The sequence below is a fragment of the Cuculus canorus genome, chromosome 4 (assembly GCF_017976375.1).
Source record: "Cuculus canorus isolate bCucCan1 chromosome 4, bCucCan1.pri, whole genome shotgun sequence".
In the NCBI taxonomy this organism is placed as follows: Eukaryota; Metazoa; Chordata; class Aves; order Cuculiformes; family Cuculidae; genus Cuculus; species Cuculus canorus.
In genome coordinates this window covers 62,951,265-62,974,318 of record NC_071404.1, presented here as the reverse complement: position 1 = coordinate 62,974,318, position 23,054 = coordinate 62,951,265, and the positions used below count along the sequence as shown (strand labels likewise).

General features: G+C 35.2%; 1 protein-coding gene across 5 annotated transcripts in view; it reads right to left on the bottom strand.

Annotated features, from left to right (window-relative positions):
- Window positions 1-23,054, bottom strand: part of LRBA (LPS responsive beige-like anchor protein) — a 410,166-nt gene that overhangs the window by 290,928 nt on the left and 96,184 nt on the right. For 4 of the 5 annotated variants that reach the window (XM_054064662.1, XM_054064665.1, XM_054064666.1 and 1 more), the window contains 4 exons: window positions 18,166-18,299; window positions 9,224-9,302; window positions 8,829-8,962; window positions 6,520-6,581 (listed from right to left, as the gene is read on the bottom strand). In XM_054064662.1, coding sequence (XP_053920637.1) covers window positions 6,520-6,581; window positions 8,829-8,962; window positions 9,224-9,302; window positions 18,166-18,299 — 409 coding nt within the window. The remainder of the gene's footprint in view (window positions 1-6,519; window positions 6,582-8,828; window positions 8,963-9,223; window positions 9,303-18,165; window positions 18,300-23,054) is intronic. The other variant, XM_054064663.1, reaches the window with a different exon arrangement.

Here is a 23,054-nt window from a genome sequence, read left to right as displayed (position 1 = left end):
TACATAAAGTTCAACAGATATTTCTGAACTACTTTCCATCCAATAGCACCTTAAAGAATCTTTCATTTTGTATACCAGTTCCAAGGAGCATGCAATATTTTTAACTAAATTGCACTAGAAATGTTCCTACTACTGCCTGAACCAACAACTAATAATAACTAAAAACATGCTTGATAATCTCATGTTTTCAAATGTTAAGATTTACACAGTTATATTGATGTGCCTAGCTCTACTCGGTATGGAGCAGACCTGAGGCAGCTTCAAAATCTAAATAATCCACAGGAGAGTAAGATGATCTTGAATACTCTTCCTTCCACAGTCACCTCACCCCTACAAAAAGCTAGGCTGGCAGGGTTTTTTCCAGTTGTCAAATTCTTCAAAAGAACACAAGCAAAAAGAAAGTACACTATGAAGTGGCACACCTGCTGGTGAAGTATTTTTCCATGCATCTCAAAACAGTGCCTTCATATTAAACTAGAAACACTGAATACTTCAGCACATTGCAAAGAAAGTTAGTAATTCAAGGCAATTACCTACGGGTATTTGATGGGTATTTGATTCATGCACTGTCATCCCCTGAACTTAACAATTTAGGCTTTAGGAAGCCCTTTTTCTATTTTTATTTGTTAAGATCTAAATCTTTTTTATTTGCCTATCAGTTATGCTTCTAACCATTTTATCATGAAAGTAACACTACTACTGAAGTGTTTTTTATTACTGAAATGCAGCTCCATTCACCTTTGGTAAAAAGAAAGATCCTACTGGCAGAAGTTCACACTGCATAAAAAGAAAAAATTCCAACTCCTGATATCTTCTAAATGAGTTTTAAAAGGAAATTAGAATACACATTAAAATTGATAGAAAGTAATTTGGCAGCTTACAAAATCCCTACAAAATCTACCCTCTGTATCAAAATGTATACGTTTCGTACATCATGAACCTAAAGGATTACTAGTTTATTAAAACTTATTTTCAGCTGTTAAGAATACAAAGTCTTTTCATCTTTTTAGATGAAAAATTATTAACTTCATTAAAATGTCATCATCTAACACTCAGTACACATAAAATTATTCAAACATTTATTCTCTTCATACAAGGAACAAGATATCACTAGGGTTTTGATGCTTCTGTTGAGTTCGGCATCAATGCTATCATAATGACGTAACTCCTTAGATAACATTCCTAATTAAATTAAAACTTCATAGTGTTCACTGTAGATATCCATCACATCCAAGTGCACTTAAAAGTAAATTAGGAACCAGGGCAGATCAGAGAGCACTGGTATAATGTGTTCTCTCTGCAACTCACAAACACATAAAAACCAGCCAGCTTCTACATCAACTATAATCTTTAAGTAATTTAGAGGCTTACCACATTTTAGAACACACTGCAGAAATCCACTCCTGAGGTAATGAACTTGGATTGTTGATACAATGCTTTTTTTTCTGAGCACAGGATACCCAGGAAAGCCTGAAGATCTAATTGCATGTTACAAGAATCTAAGTACTGGGATGGAGGAGGGGTGTATATATGCAAAAAGTCTGCTGAAAAATCAGAATCTTAACTACCATCCTATTGCTCTTTCTTAGGGTAAATGCGCTATCATACTGTTTCTACAGGTGCGTGACTGCATAGTACATGTTGGTATTATTTAAATAATTATGATTCCTTATCAGAGTAAGAGAGAGAATGCAACTAAGGTACTGCTCATGCAAAAGATGAATGCAGACTTCTTTATGAGCAACAGAATCCATTAGCAAAGCAGTAGCATTAGAAACAAGTAGTACGCTAAAGAAAGGCCACGCAAAAGAAAAAACCTCTGTAAACATTTCACCTTTTAACAAGTTGTAATTGGTTTGCTGAGTTGCATTAGACAAGGGAACAAAAAAAAGAGCTGAAGGTCTACGAGTCTGCCTATACAGGCAGTAGGATGAACTTTCAAGGTGTAACTTTTCCTGCTTTAATACTATTAATCAGCTTCTGCTTTATTTTTAAAGATGCACATGCAATGCCTTGGATCATGCTCTTCTCTCCAAAGTATCTGAGCAACCTGATCCAGTGGAAGGTGTCCCTGGATGACCTTTAAGGTCCTTTCTGACCCAAACCATTCTTTGATTTGAGAAAAGAATTCCAAAAACTATCAGCACAGTACATTCAACTGTAATCATCTTGTATTGGGCCATGTGAACAGATGCTATCAGTACACACCCTCTTCCATCTCCCCATGAAAGATATACCGTATCAAAGTCCAATAAACCTAACAGCTACAGCTACATAGTTACGTAGCAATATAACATATTAAAATTTCTAGAAGACAAAATATCTAGAGATTAGATGTATTAACACTGGTCTTAGTTTTATAGACACCATCAGATATCAAGAATGTGCTCTTAATCCCTCTGAAACACGGGACAGAAGGAGGAGGAAGATAGAAGCTTTTATAATTTGCATGCAAGTTGTATGTGCAGGTAGTGCTGGTGGAGAGGTCATAAAAGTTGCTGCAGCGTTCATTAATTTTTAATTGCAAAGTTTAAATTTTAAAAAGTTGGGCTGCATTCTACCCATGTTAGAAAATTATACAAGAGCTGAATAGTATTTGAGCCAGTTAGTGTAAGTTTATTCTACTGTCTAGAAAATTCAGACTCAGTAGAAAAAAACTCTTCAGTCAAAGACCGTTCTGACAAGAATCACCTAATTACTTCCCTTACACATATTCCACTGACAATTCGGCTGATATCCTACAGAAAGAAGCATTTTTCAAGCGCTGCAAATCCTGTAAATCCAAAGGCGTCAAGGACAATTATGAAAACTATTTCACCTACTTTTGTACCTTTTCACCCTAGAGCTACAATAACAGAACAAATATCTCATGTACGTGAGCAAGGATTAAATGTCTTTAATACCTTCATGAGAGAGTATGGAAGATCACAGTTTTTCCTACTGAGTCAGGTATTTAAAAACAACACCTGACAAACGAAAGGAAGCACAGTGGCACGGTTGTTTACGCATAAAACATGCATTCAATTCATACAGGCGCCTTTGCATTTTAGGCATAGAATGAGAGTCCTTTTAGATGAAACTCTTTTATTCAGGGGTGATATCACAGTTTCCCCACGCAGAAGCCTTGTGTCACAATAGCATGTGAGGACCTTTAACAACCTGATGTCACTCATTTAAAAGGCGTAATAGACACAGGACTTCTCTCTTTCGGCTGGTTTAATTACTCCGACAGGATGCCATGCCAGACTAGATGGTGCTTCTAGGTTCACTGTACTGTATGCATTTCTGATAAATGGGAAAAGAATAGATGACCTGGCAGAAGGCTCAGACAATAACATGTGATTTACAGGACATGAATGCAGCTACTATAAGATTTATCTGACAGCCCTCTCCGATAGTGGACTGTTGAGCATCCGATGGAATGATTTCTAGTCTGGAGTGTCTGCTACTGAGTAGCCATACACATTATTTATTTATTAGATGTTTTGGGTTGAAACCATTTTTAAATGATGCACTTCACAATGCTCAGCCATAAATTTAGTTTTAAACCTTAGAAGGGAGGTAGTGTTATTGGAATGTGTGTCAGACTGAATTAGGATGAGCAACACAACGCTTTTATAAAGTGGCCTTGAATGCAACGCTGATTCTTTCAAAAATGATATTAATGTCAAATAAGCAGGAACGCTTTGCAGTAATATTAAATGAAGGATTTCTTTATGTTTTGATAGATTTATATAAATATAAGTATACATAGAGACGTGTCTCAAAAGTAGCATGTCTATCAAAAACAACAACTGGTTTTGTCTTAGAAAAAGCCTTTTGTCTGTATCTCAAACCACCTGTTTCTGTTCTTACCTTGTGTTAAACATAAAACAATATATCAACATATAAAAGCAAAATTAAAACACAAAAACAATGGTCATTTTTCATATGTCTAAATATATAAACCTTGAACAAAGAGAAGAAATTTCACAGAATCGTACACTTCACCTGGGAAAGAGCTTTATTTTCACAGTTTCATGAAAAAATTACTTCTGAGATATTCTTCTTATTCCGTTTTGCATTTCTGAGACAGAAAAACCATATTTCACCCAAAAATCTAAATAAACATCTGAAAAATTTCACATTTTGCAGAAAAACATTCCAAGTGCTTAGATCACATGCACATTTAAAAAAAAAATTCAGAAAGAGGCTAGCATAAAAAATGTTAAAGATATTAATCAGAGCAATCTTTCAATTTCATAAAATGATGGGTGACAAATTTGTGAAGTTTTAAATCAAATTTGCAGATACTTGCTTTGTAACTATGCCACGTTATTTATGTGATTAAAAACTAGTTTTTGACCTGATCTTTTGATCTTTGGCACTTCATCCTCTCCATCTCCGCTTAAACATTAATTAAAATTTTAGCAAAAGGATATCACTTCACTTCCCACCCCATCTTACGGAAAAAAAAAAAAGGGGGAAAAAAAAAGAAGAAAAAAAAAAATCAATCAAGCTCAACCCCATCTCCTCCCAGTATCTGTAAAATGTCGGCTTGAAATTCAATTTCATATCTCTCAAGCTTTCATGTAGCAAAAGACAGTTCACTTCTTAACAAAATAAATCACTTCTGTGATTGCCATGCTGACCTCTCTGAATTAGGAAAATTCAAAGTGAAAAATGTAATTATCACCTCAGAACAATCTGTATACATCTGGAGCTAATTTTAGATTCATCTCGCACATCATTTTTCATATTCTGCCAAAAATTACAGCTCCTACATAACTTTAAAAAGACTTTGAGGTCTTTTGTGACTTTATAGGTTTATTTCTACTATTTTCATGTCTCTGCAACTAGCACTGCTAAGCAATCGCGATATCCTCAATTTGATTAGATTAGCATTAAGTGGCATTGTGACACATATGACAAATAGACGCATTAGAGCACGTCATTTATTCCTTATCCTTTCCACTTGCCCAAACCAAACAAGTGACATACAGTACAGGGCACAACATGATTTTAAAGAAAGATTAGATTATCCAACCCAAAAAGAAGGAAAGGTCAACCACTAATTATTGATACAAGCAGCATGGATACTGAAAATTAATTCTTAAAATAGTAATACAAATCTGTCAGGCACATATTTAATACTCAGATTAGATTTACTCTAACATATTAATAAGTGAACAGAAAAATTTTTCTATGGGTTTCTTGGTAGCAAAGTTTCTTTTCTAATTTAAATCAGCAGCAAATTCTTCTTCTGTAAGTCATGGCCAATGTCCACTTCTAGTATTGCCATACATAATGCAACCATCTCGAAACTCCAGAAGTTTAATAAGGAATATTACATTGCTTTCACAGTAAAAATATACTGTATTTCCCAAAAAAGATGGAAAACGAGATGAGCAAAGTTCTAGACACAGTCATTAATAATAAGCTCACTAGAAAACATAACCACTCTTCACTAGTTCATTGTAAAATCTATTAGGTGTAATCTCCAGAAGTAATTGTTCTTATTGCACTTCATTGACAATGCAGACCATCGATTTTTCACACCTTCTATGATTCTTTCATTTGTATTCATGAAATGTCTATCAGCACACTCTAAATAAATTTGGCAATATAGGCACTAAACCGAATAAATCGATGTGAAGAAACATTAATTTTGCATTATCCTTATTCGTCAGGCAAGCAAGCCATAAGGGTTGTAAATGAAGGTCAAAGGTTTTGAAATGGGTCAGAACCCTTGACCTCTAGACCAATACCATTCCCATTAAAAAAAAAGGCTATTTTAAAGTTTTAAGTAGGGGAATTTACTACCAGAAAGGTATCATTTTTAAGGCACCAAAAGAAAGGCTCAATAATAACAGTCTTCCATTTAATTATAAAAAAAGGAAGAAACCTGAAAAGAAGATCCAATTAATATAGCATACACAATTTTAAGAAACTTTCCTCGGCTCTGGCTCTTTCCTAGTGACAGAAACAGGCAATTCTCAGGTTCTTAAATATCTAAAATCACTTTGCCTTTAGGAATGCAGAACGCCCCAAACTGCTGACAACCGGGGTCGCTTTCTTAAATTTTTGTCAAATTCTTAGTACTTGTCAAATCAATTAGGAATGACAGGGTTTCAAAAGTATTTATCACTCATTTCATAACCTTTACACAAAAGGAAAAATTCTATTCATCCCAGAGGATTCAGCATGCCAAGATGCAGAAATCAATCTGTTTCTATAACCTTAATATTTTATTGATCCTATTTCATCCTATCAGACCAACAGCCTAGAATTACTCAGGCACACCACCCTCAAGGTTATATAAATGCTCAATAGTAACATAACGTAACACTTCAGTATATTATCTCTTCAACTGAACAAACAATTACGATGATTTTTTTTTTAATCAAAAGTCTTGCACATAATCGTTTTACCTCTCACATACAACTTCAAATTTAAAATCAAACGAAGTAAAATTTTAACTGTAATTTCCATTGTGCTCAAAGATAGCAATTTCTGATGACAGTGTAACTTAAACCTCACCTGAGAGCAAAGAAGCATCACCAGCTCCACAACTGAGCTGCTAGATTTCATGCACACAAGACCTACCGAAAGGAAAAAATGGTATAGATAAATACATGCGTATATGGCACCATGTGTTAACACTAACTATTTCGAAGTGCAATAGACTACAAACATATTGACAATCAAAAGAAAGCTGAAATTCTCATATCACTTCCAGTTCAATTTTGTACTTCAGTAGTACAAAATAAAAGTGTGTATATGAGAGGAAGGCCATAAATTCCATGCCTCAAACCTAAAGATGCAGCTAATAGTAATACATTACCTCCATTATTTACAGTTTCATAAATGTCTGTATGCCAAAACGATCAGAAGTGTGGTTAACATATGTTATATTAATCCACTGTATCTACATTTTGCTATTTCTTGAAGGATTGGGTCATTATATATGCAGAGAAGGGAAATGGCTTTATGACCTTTGCTTTCTCCATTGCGCATTCTCCTTTCAGCCCCCAGCTATCAATCAAGTTTCCATTTTGTTTCATGGCAGCAGACATCCCAAACACTCTTATTAGTACTTTGACCCTTAACCCCACACTAAACCTAAGCAGAAGTGCAAGCAGTAACCTATTATATATTCCCAATTGTTTATAAACTAATTTGACTATTATTATTTGTATTCCTATTTTGGTTTGAGTGTGTCTATAACCAGTTTTTAGATCCAAAAATCAGGTTTGTGTCTTTATTTTTGCCTAGACAGTTCATACATGTCATAATATATTTCCTGCTTTTTTGTTCATTCTGTCTACGAAAATCTCACACCTTTGTGTATAATCTACACTACAGGCAAAATACTTTGAAACTAGTGTCTTTTCTTTATCTTCAGATAAGAAAGAAGTAAGTAAACAGGATATTTACTTCCCTGGCAAATAAACCTTTGAGGAAAAAACCTCTTTCCTGTTATTCTTATAAAATGAATTAAATAAATATGTGCACATGGCAGCTGCCATTAATATTTTCATCAGCTATAGTCATGCCCAAGTATATAATCAAATGTAGAATCCCATCATTTTCAGTCTTCTAGAAGACAATTTATATGCTTCTTCCTGCCACTTCTTCCTACATCAAAAGCTGGGCAACCTACATTCCTAAACTAACTTTCATTTCCGTGAAATTTAATGAATTCTCAATATCAGCAGTTGTCAGTCAGCATTTGATACCCTACCTGTGCTTCTGACAATGTTAACTGTATTCCGCACCATATACAGGATGTCCTAATCCATGAAACAAGTAGTTTCCAAAATCTTTTTTTTTAAAAGAACTTTAATACCCCAGGAAGCAACTAGGTCTGTTAGTGGAAATATAGCTCAAGTGAAAGCAATCAGCTATGAGATTCTAACTTGGGAGTGCTTCATTACTAGAAGCTCAGATCCTGATTCACTTCATTGCTTTAATTGGACAAAAATTACAATTTTCACTCTAAAAATCAGTGGAAAAATTAATTTTTATGATATAACCAAATTAGAAGAAAACTAAAAAACTTGTGTTCGTCACTAAATTCACAGTATTAAAATAAACATAATTTTTTAAATTGAGGACATTACTGTGTGAATTGCAGACATGAGCCTCATTTTCCAAAAGAGCAAAACCCACCAGCAGAAAGAAAACTCAGTCATCTCAAGCTCAATCATTTTAAGCCAACACCATGAAAAGCCTTGATCACTGTTGTGCACTTGAATTTTCATCTTCTAAGAAATACCAGAGAACTCTTCTCAATACTGACAACTAATTCCTCTTACCTGTATGACTGCCTTCCAATTAAAAATCAAAAAGACAGAAGCAGATTCACATGCAAGAAATGCATAGTAAGTTCTGCTGACATGGTTCCCAAGAAGCCTTCTGTTACAATATCACAGTAAAATTGCAAGGGTTTTGTACTGTACTTAACTACACTCTATATTTTACTTTGTATTGAAATGTTGACCTTGACACTACATTTTCTTTTTAAGGCTCAGAAAACACATTTCATGCACCAGCTTCTATGGGACAATTCCCTGAAAGAGTTGGGAAACTAAAGAGAAGATAACAGTAGCTGGACCTACATAATGAGATAGAGAAAACTATAAGATGAGATGGAGGCAAAGATGAGGTGGCAATGGCAATGACCTCAGAACACTAAAAACTGAACAGGAGGCAGTGAAATCCAGTGGATAGTACTGCGTGGGAAGAAAGCTTCCAAGGGACAGCCAACAGAAAAAAACATGGAAATCTTGAGTCTCCAAAGCAAAACAAAGCACACACTAAAAGAACTTTTTAAAATGGAAACTTACTTGTACCTTCTATCAGCAACTCCTGCCCATGGCTGCCCAAAAGAGTCCGAGAAAGAAAGGGAGCAAAATCCACAAAAATCTCTCTCAGAAGTGGGGCAGCTTTTTCCAAAGCATGTTCAAGCCTGTCTGTAATACTATTAGAGAGATAAACGTGATTAATACAAAAAGAAGATGCTAAAATTTTGTAGAAAGGAATACACGTTTTGACAATGGTTGAGTGATGCACATGTACAAGAAGGAATCGATAATGTGACACTCATTTTCCCAAACCTTCAGTAGGCATTGAACATCAGCAAAACAACATTCTTAAGTAACGGGGAATCAGAATTATCAACTGTAATATCAAAAATGTGAGCCACAGCACAGCTGTTCAGATGTTCAATTGAAGAAGTTACCTCATATTCGAAGCACAATCCTCAGGCACTGAAGAAACTGTAGGGACAGATGGCAATCTTGAATTAGATGATCCCCTTCCTACAAGAGAAAGTAATGAATAAGTGAACTATATAAGAGAAGATGCCAGGGGTTGGACAACTGGACGAGAAACTAAAGCCTCAAACTCAACTTCTGAGAAAGTTTCAAGCGTGTGTTTCAAGCGTGTGTGAGGACCAGGTAAACCCTTTCACCTCTTTGTACCTCAAACTTTTTTTTGCTGTAATACTCCTGTTTACTTACACTCGTATTTCCTAGGTACGGCATGGCAAGGCTTTTTTAACTGTGCTCTAGCACAAACAGAAATTATTCAAGGAAGTCTTGCAATATGATTTGTGAAGGAAGTCAGACTAGACTGCGGTGATCCCTTCTGGCCTTATAAGCCACTGAACAACCTTAAGCAGTGAAAATAAAATGATGTCTTACACCCTTAACGCCCCTGTAGGGTACCAATAAATACTAGTATAACTAATATATACTCATATGAAGCAAAATGGTAACATTTTAAAGCATCTCTTTTGGTTACTAGACATGCTCATCCGATTTCAAGTAACTTGCACAGAAAACCCCTATTTTTTTCTAAAATTAAAACGCATTTGTGTTAAAATGAAGCAGAACACAAAATGAGTCGGTATTTTCAACAGCCTGGCTTAAATTTTTGCAACACTGGAACTCTGACAAAGACAGTTACAATAAAATTCTCCACTGCCAGCATCATCAGCATGATGGCAGTGGTATAGCCTTATTTATGAGTTATTAACTTCGCCACATCAGTTATTCAAAGGTTGATAGGGAAGACCGGGCCATTTATGTATCCCACGCTTACAAAAAAAATGCAATTGTGTTATGTCAAATTGACAATACATGGTTCCCATCAGCGGAGTAGGAATCTCTAAATACTAAATTCTGCTGTTCAGTATATAAAGAGAAATACAACCTCCATGCTGCAGTATGGATTGGTGTTAGCAACGAAGAGGGGATAAGAAAGACAGCTAGAGATTTCACAGATATTTGCTGCCAGGATAGGAATGGTGACTCACAAATCTCGCACTGCATTCCAAACTGTAGAGAGGAATGAATCTTAGTAGACAGATTTCTGTGCATTTCCCAAGAGCGCGACTGCTTCTAGTCCATCTGCAAACCTATCTCTTTCCAACCTTAAACCCTGTCCTATTTTCTTTCTTCTTACCTCACCAGCTTCAGATTCTTACGCTGCTGGAAAGAGGGGAAGTAAAAAAAAAAAAAAAAAAAAAGGAAAAAAGCATGAAAGAAAACTAGAAAACTTAATCGTTTCAGTTCTTACACATACCTTAGCAAAGACATGACCTGTCTCAGAACTGTAACTATAGAAAAATTCCTAATCAACCCTCTTACACTGGAGTGAGCTCAGTTAAGTGCAATATGTCTGGAAATAAGCTGCTAGGATCTTGAAAGTGTCTACCAATATGTATCAAATGCAACTTTTCAAAGTCTTTCTACTTGACTGTAGTCAAATAGATTTGTAAAAAGACGGCAAAGACAGATCGCAGAGATAAGTTTATTTCTCCTGTCAAATCTCAAACTTGTGCTCCAAAACACTGGCACAATGAGCTTCCACCCAGAAATGTTGGGGGGTTAGGGTTTTTTCCCCATCTAGGGAAAATGTTCTTTTCTAATCTTGCTTAAAAAAGCAGCACAGAAACCAAAGAATTAAACTAATACAACAAAAGTTTTGTTCTTATTTCTTTTTGTGGTTTTCATAGTTAGGAGGTAGCTTTGTGAATGGAATCCACTTATGCTTTTCATAAATTCATCATGAAGCTCTTATTTTGACCTTTCTATGGGATGACAAAAATCAGAAAGAAACTTTGAGTGCACCATATAAGACAAAGGACATGAAGTGGGCAAACAAAGCTTTAGATGAAAGCAAGGCAGAATCTGAATCTTCGAGGTATTGTTTCCTAAGAAAGGCAAATCAAAGATATATTTCTGAAAATTTCAACGGTGATGGTTCATTTCCATAAATATTTTCAATGTTTTCATGGATAGCATTCCATTTCTTTAAGATGTAGATTTACATAGTGAATGCACCAGAAAGTATTTTGGGTATTCACAAAGTAAAAGCAGTCAAACGATGTGCCAAAAATCAGAATGGAGTACTGAAAAGCAAAACAAAGCCCACAGAAGGCAACAAGCCACATGATTCAGCAGTTTCAAACACTCCAGTTGTTTGTGGGATACTTAAATAGCCACAGTCATTCTTTTTCCTGGTTTTTTTTTTACACATAAACATTTATCCTTTAATATGCACAATACTGATGGATTAAGACCTTGAAGCAGTTAATTTTCATTATAACCTTTATATTTACATATTTCCACTAGAATTCCCATTTTTCCCCCTAAAAAGCCAAAAATTCTCATTAAACAAATCGCTCTACTAAGTCCACATGCCCAGTAGTGGACTTAAGCACATACACTGTCCATAAATGCAAGTCAGCAAACTGATCTGGGTAGTTCAACAGAACACAAAACTGAAATGGCAGTCAAAGCCTTCAAAATAAGAAGGTCCTTCAACATGTAGACTGTCTTGTTATATAAATGCCTGCATGCTTTTTACTACACACAAAATCTGACCAGTAATGCACTAATTATTAGGTACGTTAGAAAGTCAATAGTATCTACAACTAAGATCCCACTATATTAAATGACACCAAAATCAAGGATCGCTTTACCAGTAAAAAACAGCACAGTAGCATGCCTTTTACAAATAAATGTGATTAAAATAATTCAATGCAATAGTTAGGCCATAAGCAAAATATCTGAAGGAAAAATTAGAAAAAGATTCAAGGTAAACATCTGCAAGGACAATGAAACAGCATAATAGCCATTATAAGGCTAACAGAGAGACACAATCAAACTGGGGTAAGTTGGTTTTTTCTGTTCGTTTGTTTTGTGGGATGAGTAGCATTTTTTGAGGGTTTTTTTGGTTTTCTGCTTTTACACTCAATGGCACTGGCAAAAATGGTTAGAGTGGGAGGTAAATCACTGACAATGCAGTCAGGATAAATTATTTTCTTCTAGAAATCAAAACAAATTGTGCATAACAGATTAGGCACAAATGTAAAACTATTAAATTTTAAGTTAAAATCAGCTTTTAATAGAGACATAAAAAGCAATGATACTTTGAATTTGACAACAGCACAAAGCAGGCACCTATACAAAATTATACTCTTTTTGAAGATTATGAAAGGATATTTACGGCCTGAATATCTTCATGCTTATCATCACTCACATCCACATTCCAAACTCTTTCACTAAAAGGGGTGAATCTCAGATCTATCACAGCTCAGAATTTCAGGGATTTTTTGGACAGTATTAGGCATAGTGATCCTTGCATTCAAATTTTGTTCTATGGAAGTAGTTTTTTACTTTATTTAACTCAGTAGTGGCTTTTTATTCTACTGTTTTTTTCTGCTTAAAATACTTCAGTAGCATATTTTCATCCACAACACATATGTGGGTAAGTGCAGTAGCTACTTCAAACATGTGGAACTAAACTGACTTATCTCTTCCTTATCCTTTCACTGATAAACTGGCTCCTTCAAACTGTCGGTTTTACAGACATTTGCAAGAACATAAAAGAAAATGCAAATAGATCATCTGTCTAGCACCCTTGGAGTGAAACTTTATTGTTTATTCAAGGTCCCCAAGGGTCTAAACAAATAATGTCTCTAGCAATAAAATATTGTTAAAGAAACTCCCTGTGCAATATCCTTATGCTTTTGCATATACACTTACAAAATATGCTGGGCAACATACAAACAGTGTATAATACCCTGACAGGATGGAGATGAGTTAAAAAAAACAAAGACAGTTGTATTAAATAACCATACCTCTTAATTTTGTACAATAGACCTACCGTACATAAATACTCCTTTCAAAAAGGGCATCAGTGTATTTGGTAAAATAATGAGCTCCTTCAAACATACAGTTCCAGTGCTGGAAGGGTATAGTGCAAGACTACTATTAAAGGTTTTACGAGCTAATATAAGGGATCTGTTACATGAACACACCCTTAGGTTAAAGCAAAACAGATTTCACGAAACAATAGTGCACTCTCTAAAGAAAAGTTGCTTCATACAATTTTCATACTGAAGCAGTATTAAACAATTTCTGTAGCATATCATTAGCTTTAGAGATTTTTAGAATTGTTGTTTCATTCTGCTTTGGTAACCAGCCTTCAACTGTCTCACTGTAAAGTTGGAATTCTCTTGGAAATAGTTGCAGTAATCCACTGATTTTCTTGAACTACCTCTGCACTTGTGGTAACTCACTTCATGATCGTTTTACATACTTCAGCCTGTCTCCTGCTGACTTATTTTATTGTGAGACTTCAAGGTTATTTGCAACTATGTACAAAAGTCAACAAACACTATTCATCTTAGCAAAATGAGCCAACTCTGGGAGTAAATTTACATTTTCCTATATGTAGGACTAGAATCCAAGAGTCACAACTCCTATAATATCTCCTGTTACTGCTTACCCAAGAATTCTCCTCCTTTTTCACCTCAGCCTTTGACATGGCCTTGTTTATGACTTAATACTTTGGGGAACAGCTCATGTCTCTGCTCAGGAGAAGCAGAAATCCTCCTGGCGGCTCTGTGTGTCTGAAAGACACAACAAGTGAAACTCAAAGAACTTGAAGTAAGAGGGGGGGAGGAGGCAGGCAACAGAAATAGAGTGGAATGTCTCAGCATTTTCCACACTGTGTCAGTAAGGACAAGATGCAATTCACTCCTGCTTCCCACATACTTTTCATACTCTATATTTGAACGAACTGAATAGTGAAAGTCTCAAAATTGCATTCTTCACAGTGATGCGCTAATAAAACACAGGTGAAATCCTTCAAGTACATAAACAGAGAAACAGAGCATCAGAGAAAACAGTGGGAGCACAAACTGCAAAGCAGGTCAAAAAAGCTGGTACCACTTGAGAACATTCCAACTGTAACTGAAGCACTTAAAGGGAAAAGTAATTAACAAACAAAAATACATACAAGCATTCCACTAGCATATTCACAATAGCTTAGACAACTCCCTCGAGTTCTGCCAACCCAAACATTAGCCCTGCCTTTCCAACTGCCCTTCCTGGATGTGTAAAATCTCTGCATCAAGTCTCACATTCTGCCTGTGAGCTAGTTCAAGGAAGAAACAACTCAGGTAAATTCCTCCTCCTTAGACTATTGCTTGTAAATACGCTCTTTTGCTTAATACTGCCTTCTGAAAGAGACAAAAAGAGAGCAACATTGGCTGCGAAGGGGTTTTATTTTCTCCATTCATTTCCAAAATCTTTCAACAACTGGAGTATCAATACCAGCAGACCAACAAGCCTAATATCAGCCATCAGCAACATACTGACAGGCAAGTTTAGACCACAAGGGGCACATTTGTATTCGGGAAAAGCTTTCTGTGCCGTGGAATGAGTATAGGTAAAGAAACTTCTCCTGTGAAAAGGCCAGGCTGTCTGAGGTCAAAACATGTTTTCACTCTCTTTCAAAGTATCAGAGGAACAGAGTGAACTTAGATGGTTATCTATCCAACTTGTCAACACTTTCTATTTGGTAGGCCAGGACATGTCACATGCACTTGATATGAGCTTAGGACAATCTCAAGGGTCAAATATCTGAGATACTCACAGACCTCAAGATACCCGCAAGATGCAAACTTCAGAAAGAAACATTGTGAAGGAGGTTGATGAATTCTGAGCACATGCAAACAGCAATGGAGGCACCTGGAACCACACAGACTGACATATTTCAACACAGATCCTGCCTGGACCAAGCAATTCTGACATCACATCTATAGGTGGAAGATGGTCACGCACAATATACAACTTATTCCCGAATTATGCTTATGTACACATTACAGCTAAAACACTATCCCTTGCTGTTTAATCCCATTTCGACATCTGTATCCCCCTTTCACCCCTGTTTTGGAGTAGATGGACTCAAGTCTTCACAGTAAAGCGCTACATGTTATTATATTAGGGTTCTGTTTCCTATCAGTTTTTAAAACATATCAAACATGCATACAAAACTAACTTTAAAAAAATTCTTTGACTTCAGGAAAACCAGCTGAAGTGTATTTTAAAATGCAGCAGTGATGTTTAATAAATAGCCTTCATATAAAAAGTGAAAAAGTCCAAAATTTAAATTCACTACATAAAATCCTAAACTCAGCACTTTTATAAAAAAGATTTAATTAATTTTTTTCTTAATTATAAAAGCAAACAGATATAATATGGAATCTTAGCTGAATAAAATGAGAACAATGTATTGATTCTCTGCTGCATGAAAACAAAAATTAGTGAAAGAACATGTGATTTTAACTCAGGGGAAAATTATATGTTATATTTAGGTTATACAGGAAGCTCACTTATTGCTACTTGTATCCTCAAATAAAAAAAATTAAAGGCTTTATACAAATCATTATTTCAAACTTAAATGTGTGCAATTTACTGTAAACATAACTGTAAACCACTCCAACTCTGCAAAATTTTTGTTTCTGCGCCATTATGTTACTCAGTAAAAAAAGAAACACTCTCATGTTTTAATCTCTTTAATGCATGATTTCATTTATTCCTTTACTTTTCCTTTTAATTAATTAGACTGCCAGTCTAAATATGTCTACTATTTTTAAACCTGATTAGTTTCTTTTTATGCATATCAGTTCAGATTACATGTCCAGTTTTTGCCAAAACTCCCAGACATGCTGGAAGTCACACAGTTACAAACTACATCAGTATTGTTTATTGTCTGGATTTCTTATACATTCTACAGGCACAGAAGCACTTATTTTTTCTTCTATATGTTCTTAAAAGAATGACTAAATACGAAAGTCAGTGTTCATTTGTAATGTTTCTATTAAAAGCAAGTGAATACCAACTTCAGAAATTTTAATAATTAAGCCCACTCCTAACCTGCATAAACCAGTAGAAGTTAAGGTAAGAAGCTAACAAAGTAGCAGTTATTTTAAACAGTTTCAATGTAGGCAAGGTTTTATTATTTTAATAACAGATTATCTGCTCAGAGCAAATGTTTCCCAAAGAACCATAATATTTTTACAGACAGCTAATTTTCCTAGTCCAAACATTACTCCTAGAGTAGTATAGTTCTACCTACTACAATTTCAATCACAAAATGGATTCTTCCTTTTGCAAAGAATAAGAATGTACTAGATTTCAACAGTTTTTCTTTTCATTTTTTGTTTTCCCAAGAAATTCAATAAGCAACTGAAGATGGCAACAAATATCTTCCAGATACATGAGTACTAGAGGCCATTACAATGGATTACATCTTTTTCCTCAGATTTTGCAATTTGGACGCAAGATCATAAAAACAGGAAACAAGAAACTCAAACATTGAAAATAAAAAAAACCACCAGGAACCAGGCATAGGTTGAGATTTCCTTAAGATGCAAATCAGTTCTAAGTCTTGACATTAAACTTAATCTGCACAAATAATTCTGAGATCCTACACAGCCTTGTGACTCAAACATGGCTGAGTAGAAAAGCTTGCCTTTGACACAGCGTATAAGATTAAACACCATTTATCTCATACAGAACAACCAGAGAGACTAAGGGTTCAAAGGACCACCCTACTCAATTTTGTCCTCACAGAAAAAAAACTGTCCAAAGCAATTAGCTCAGTATCAACATTGAAGGTGACCTCAGGCTAAAACTATTGGGAACACTTGTATATAATTTTCAGTCCTACTCAACACTAATGGATATATCCTTGGACAAACAATCTACAATTTATAAATAAGCTTATATTTTGCATAACAAAAAATCTGTAACAAGTCTTTAAAACATACTGTATAGATACAAGTTAATACAGTATACCTGCTTTACAAAAACTGTGGCAAATCTTGAAATTTATGACAAATAATGCTCAGACACTTGTGTTTGTTTTGCTACACAAAGGCAAAAGGAAAACTCCCAAAAAGTTTAGCAAAGCATTTTGTTGTTTTTTCAAATACCACAAACTTCAGTAAATTTTATTTACAAACAGATTATTGCTCTACATTTGTGTAGTTACAGCATCAAAACTAGCAATAATGAAATTATCTGTGGGGATAAACTCTCAGAAAATATCAAAAAGGTCAAATTCTTACATTCCTAAACTTATATAATATCACTGACAACAGTTTATCCTAGAGTCACATCTATTTTCCTGGAAAGTATCCGATACTGGTCTTTGTTAGATGCACTGATTCCAGGCCTGCAAGCTGTTATGTGAGGGCATGTGACAAAGATACAGACAAAGTAGTATATCCTGTACAAAGGCCTCAAAGGTCCTTTTGTCTTACTTAATAACTTCAGGCATATTATACCACATACTCAAGAAGTTAAAAATATATGTTTAAATAAATACATAAAAAATATAAGTATATACACTCAGACTATATTTTATATTTATATATATTCTTATATATAATTCTAGTTTATAGAGAAATATTGTATATATAAGGATATATAAAAATAGATATATAAATATATATAAATAAAAGTGTAAAACACCACCTTCCCAGATAATTGGTACATTTTTCCCTAGAAAAACACAACCAGCAATAAGTATCAATAGTCTTAGTATAAGCAAGACTTATATACAGACAGATAATATATATACACACACTATTCAGTATCACAACAGAAGACAATTAATGACGATGTCTGAAAAACAATTTTTCTCATCTACAGTGTTTTGACGTATGGATAACTATTGAAAAACATCTCACCTTCACATAACGCACAATAAAAAACACAAAAAAACTCCTGTTCATTTGTATTCAGAGTATATGGGGAGGGAGGGAGAAGCAAGGGAAGAACAGCTGGGATTTAAGTTGTTTAATTTACCCTTACTCACCAGGAGATTCTCCTGACAAATCCAGAGCTTGGGCTGAATCTAAAGAAGAAACCACACTGACAGCATTTGTAGGAATACCCACAGCAGCTGTAGAGGAAGAAATGGTTGATTTCTTCGGTGGTACGACGACACTCCTAGGTGAAGACAAAAATTTAGTAAATAATGTTGTATGAAGGTTCACACACCATGATCCTTGTCTACATATCTAGCACACGCATTTCCATGCCCTGCAAAAATACCATTTCTTCTTCTTCCACCATCTTCGGCAATCTACCATAACCTAAAGGACACTTCATTCTTGCTTATTTTTTATGGTACACTTCAATGTCTCATCCAATTCCATAAAAAACAAGCTCACAGTTAGAAGATCAGCAGGATAAGTGACCTGCAAGTAGGTTTTATTTTCACCTTAGTTCCTTAAGATTCTGTTTTAAATTTCATGAAACTATTTAGAAAAGATATCAAAGTACTTAAAATGAAGGCATTAGGGTAAATTATCAATACTGAAGGTTGCCTTGACAGGATATTACTTCCAATATTCTAATGCAGAACAGAAGACTAATCAAAGGACATACTACAGCTAAAAGCATCCTAACACATATCCATGTGCACATATAAACATTCACATATCTTAAAAATATGGCTAAGGCATCAATTTAAGTGTATCTTGTCAAACAAGTTTTAAGTATATAACAAATGAAAACATTCTTTGGAGTTGAAGAGAGAATTTCCATCTTTCATACAAGCAGAAGTCAGGCCTTACAGTCCGCATTAAAGAATCCATAAGAGGAAAAAATGCAAAGTGATAAGGTAGGCATGGAGATTTATCTCACATGTTACTAAGACATCTATTTATGCCATACCAATTTCAATTAAATTGTAGTACTTTATTCCAAATACCTAAAAGGCCTTGTTAAGCATACATTAAAGGCATTTTTAATTGCAAGTTACCTCCATAAACATGCAAAAATCCAGCTAATGAGGTAAAGAGTACAGCTGATATATAATGCACTCCCACAGCAGCGCTTACTTTTAATTACCTGGTGTTAACTGTAAGCTGAAAGTCTTCAACATTCAATTTATTTAATTACCTCTTTTGTTGACAGTACTATAACTACACAGTGAAAGTACTCCCTTAATAGCTTTAAAATATTCATTTTCTAAATAAAGTAACTTAGAAACTTGACCCAAATTCAGGTGTGATAATAACAACCAAAGAAGTTCTGTCTTCTAAAATAGTTCTTGCTACAATGGAACTGTATTTGACTGCCTTCTTCAGACCAAAGGATGCCACAGAAGCTAGTCCACGTCACTGATTAAATCAACCCTCCTTAATGGCAGGAGTAGGCAAGCACCATACTTGGAGGCAGTACATGTCATATCATTATATGGGTGACTGCTAATGTTAACTATACACCAAAAAAAATAGAAGCAGCAACACCTGAGCCCCAAGTCAAGACACTGAGCCTAAACAATGAATTTTGCTCATACGTTCATGGCATTTTCCCTGAAACATGAACAATGCACTAAAAACATTCATGTGTTTAGACTGTCTTCTAAATTACAGCCACATTACTAATTGATTTTGTATCATTCATGTATTAGAAGGGGATCTCTTACTCAAGATTCTGTGATGTTCACTGTCTGGAAGCTGTTACTACTATTCTGTAACACACATTCAAATACCTGGAAGAGGCTGGAAAATTACTACAATTTTACTGGGTATGAGATGCACCAATACATAGTAAACTTTTGGACATTTCTCCAACATTCATGATCCAGCACTGAAGCCCAGGTGGGTTCCTTCACAGATTTTAAGTTCTTATACTACATAGCTATCCAATTCAAGAAAGACTGGTGAATAATATTTAATGCAAATCGTACAGACTTATTACAAATACTTGTAATTCATAATACTTCTATTCATGTGGTCTCTATGAGATCTCAAGAGCATGAACTGGAAATCTTTCTTTGCACACTCAATAAGTTACGGAAACAATTATCCATTTGCTGGTAACTAATACACACACAACTGTATTGGATGCAAGGCAATACAGGAGTATGTTCACTGACAAATTTTGATGCACGTATATATGACAATTGTGCACATATAAGTAGTGCCTTGTTCAAAATGCATCATTCATACACTTAGTTTTAACTGGAAAATATTTAATTACCTTCAAGGTCAAAACAAATCTTCCAGAGAAGTTTCTAGGGCTTAAACTTAATCAGAATTATCTCAAAACGTCAAATCAGAATCACTGTGTCCTCTGAATGCCTATAAACACTACTGATCATACTCTTGGACTCCACTAGGAGCCCCAGGAGTGATATTTTAAGTCTTAAAGGGCAAGCCAGATGCACACCTTAAAAAATATATACATAAATGGCCGAATTTCATCTAATCTTACGTAGTAGAACCTCCTCCTTTCAGATGAAAATACAGAAATGAACATGCTGGAAGAATCAAGAAGGAATTTAGGACAGGAGTGATTTTTAGCACTACTACAAGAACCCTCTCACAAGGCAAGTATTGGTTCTGGAACTGCATGGGAGCAAGGACGCCTGTGTGCAGATGGAGCTGTTACCTCAACACTGCTCGCGTGCAGCTGACAATGAGTGGAGACAAAAGAAACCCCAGCTACAAGTGTCTTCCATTTTCTGTGCTGTTTCTGACACAACACTATATATTATCATTCCTTCCTGTAAACTTCTACTGACCCTCACTGTGCTTAACTGTAGCTGCACTGAGGGAGTAGTTTCAGCAAATGTCAGACTCTAGCTACTCAAGGAGAGGTGCATTCAAGCACAGGAATTAGACTTTTTCCCTCCTTGGGCAGCGACAGACAGCAGTAAATGACCACAATAGTCCCTTTTGCCTTTTAGGATCTTTTGTAAGCCTTCTCGCCTTCAAATCTATAGAAGTTTGGGAAAACACGTACAGCTGCTACTGTCGTCTTCAGTAACTTACTTGCCATGAGGTACATGAAAAAGGAATTATAGTCTAACAGTTCCATTTTAATTTTCAGTATCTAGCAAAGGCACTCATTTTAAGGAAGACACTCGGATCACTAGCACAAGGAATATGGCACTAATACATAGGATGCGAAGTAGAGCTGTGAAGAGGTCTTTTTTCTTTTTTTTAATTACCTAACACCATTCTTTCTGCTTTGATTCAAGGGATAAAAATGAGTAAGTACAGGTTTCAGACTTGGAAACACAGAAGAATGTATGCTGCCTCATAAACACCACACATGGGGGTGCACGTGTATATACCAGACACAGTCAACACATGCTTTGAGCAAGAAACAGACTCTCACAAAGTGCTCTGAGAAACTTAGGTTATCATATCTCACTGAAAAAAAAAAAGTTCTAGTTTTTAGCTACAAAACCAAAAAAAAATTACTTCATAAATTTAACAATAACCCCTATATTTAAAGGTCATGTCGGATCTTGGTCCTCCCTGCTACAGGCCTGTTTAAGGATTCAGAGTGTAGATGATGCACCACAGCCAAACACTTCTGCTGTGCTCCACGACTGTTCAGTACAATAAAAGGTAACAGTATAGGGCATGGAGAAACTGCTGCTTCACATTAAAAAAAATGAACCTTGGAAGAAAGTGGAGGCTTTGAACAACTCACCATAAAGCTGTTTTCTAGCCTAAGACTACTTCTGAATATAATTTATTTTAGATAGCCATCTTCAACAGTTAACTGAAATTATTCCGAATTTTCCAGACAAAATAAAATAAATAGTATTTCTGGTGAGGAAAAAAGGTCCTCTTCCCGACTGTTGTGTCAATCTGAAGCACGCAGCCAAAAGCAGCACTGGATACTGTCCAAAAACATGATGTAAAGACACTCCAAACCTTGAATGTATTTTCTGTCTTCTGGTCAGCTGCCACAACTTTCTGATTCAAAAAATCCTTTAAATAGTTGAATAGCAACAAACCAGAACATTTGAGTATCTTAACATAATTTATTTACAGCTACGCTGCATTGCTATCACTGCACTACTTGTAATGCAATATTTACTACTATGCATGTCTTCCCTTCCAAGGGTGCAACTGGACAGCGTTACAGTTGCAGGATTTGTTTTAGGAGCTTCCATTTCCATTTCATGCTGAAATACCTCCATTTTTCTTCTTTATGTAGTAATATGAAATTTTCTCTGAAAATTTAGGTGGAAAGAGAACCGTGTTTAAATAGAAATATTTGCCATTAACCATCAATATTCCTTTGTGTTCTTCTCTCAAAAGGCTATGTAAGTGCTAATATAAGTAAAATTAATGCAGCTGGCAGAAAGAATGTATAAAACAGTAGAAAAATCAAGATTAAATATTGTAATAGATAAACTGTATGGAAAACAGAGTGCTTAGTATACTATTAAATCAAGTAAATTTATCAGAAGTGTCTTAAAAATTAATGTTCTTTCAACTTATCTCAAGTAATAGGGCAGTTGCTTTTAAAGAGTATGCAGGCAAGACGGTCCTTTGTTGTAACTAAACTGATAAGTATTTCTTAAAAAGTTAAATATTGCTACACACATGAATAAAATATTCATGAGTAAGTGGCCTTATACTATAATTTCCTTGGATCTACAAAAATACTCTTAAAACATCTGTAATCATACATTAATTTCATCAGAACAACAATGTACATTAAGCAGCTCCACGCATGGGTAGAGACGCGTCACATGGAAGAGAACCGTCCATACAGTTTACTCCTTAGCCTTCATGTTATCACACCGTTTCAATTAACTCTACACTTGGGGCTTGCATTTGTATATTATAACAACCATTATCATAATATTCAGAAACAGGAGAAATAAAATTAAGTAGGAAAATCATAAAAAAATATATTCTTGAGGCGTATTTCAAGTGGACCCCA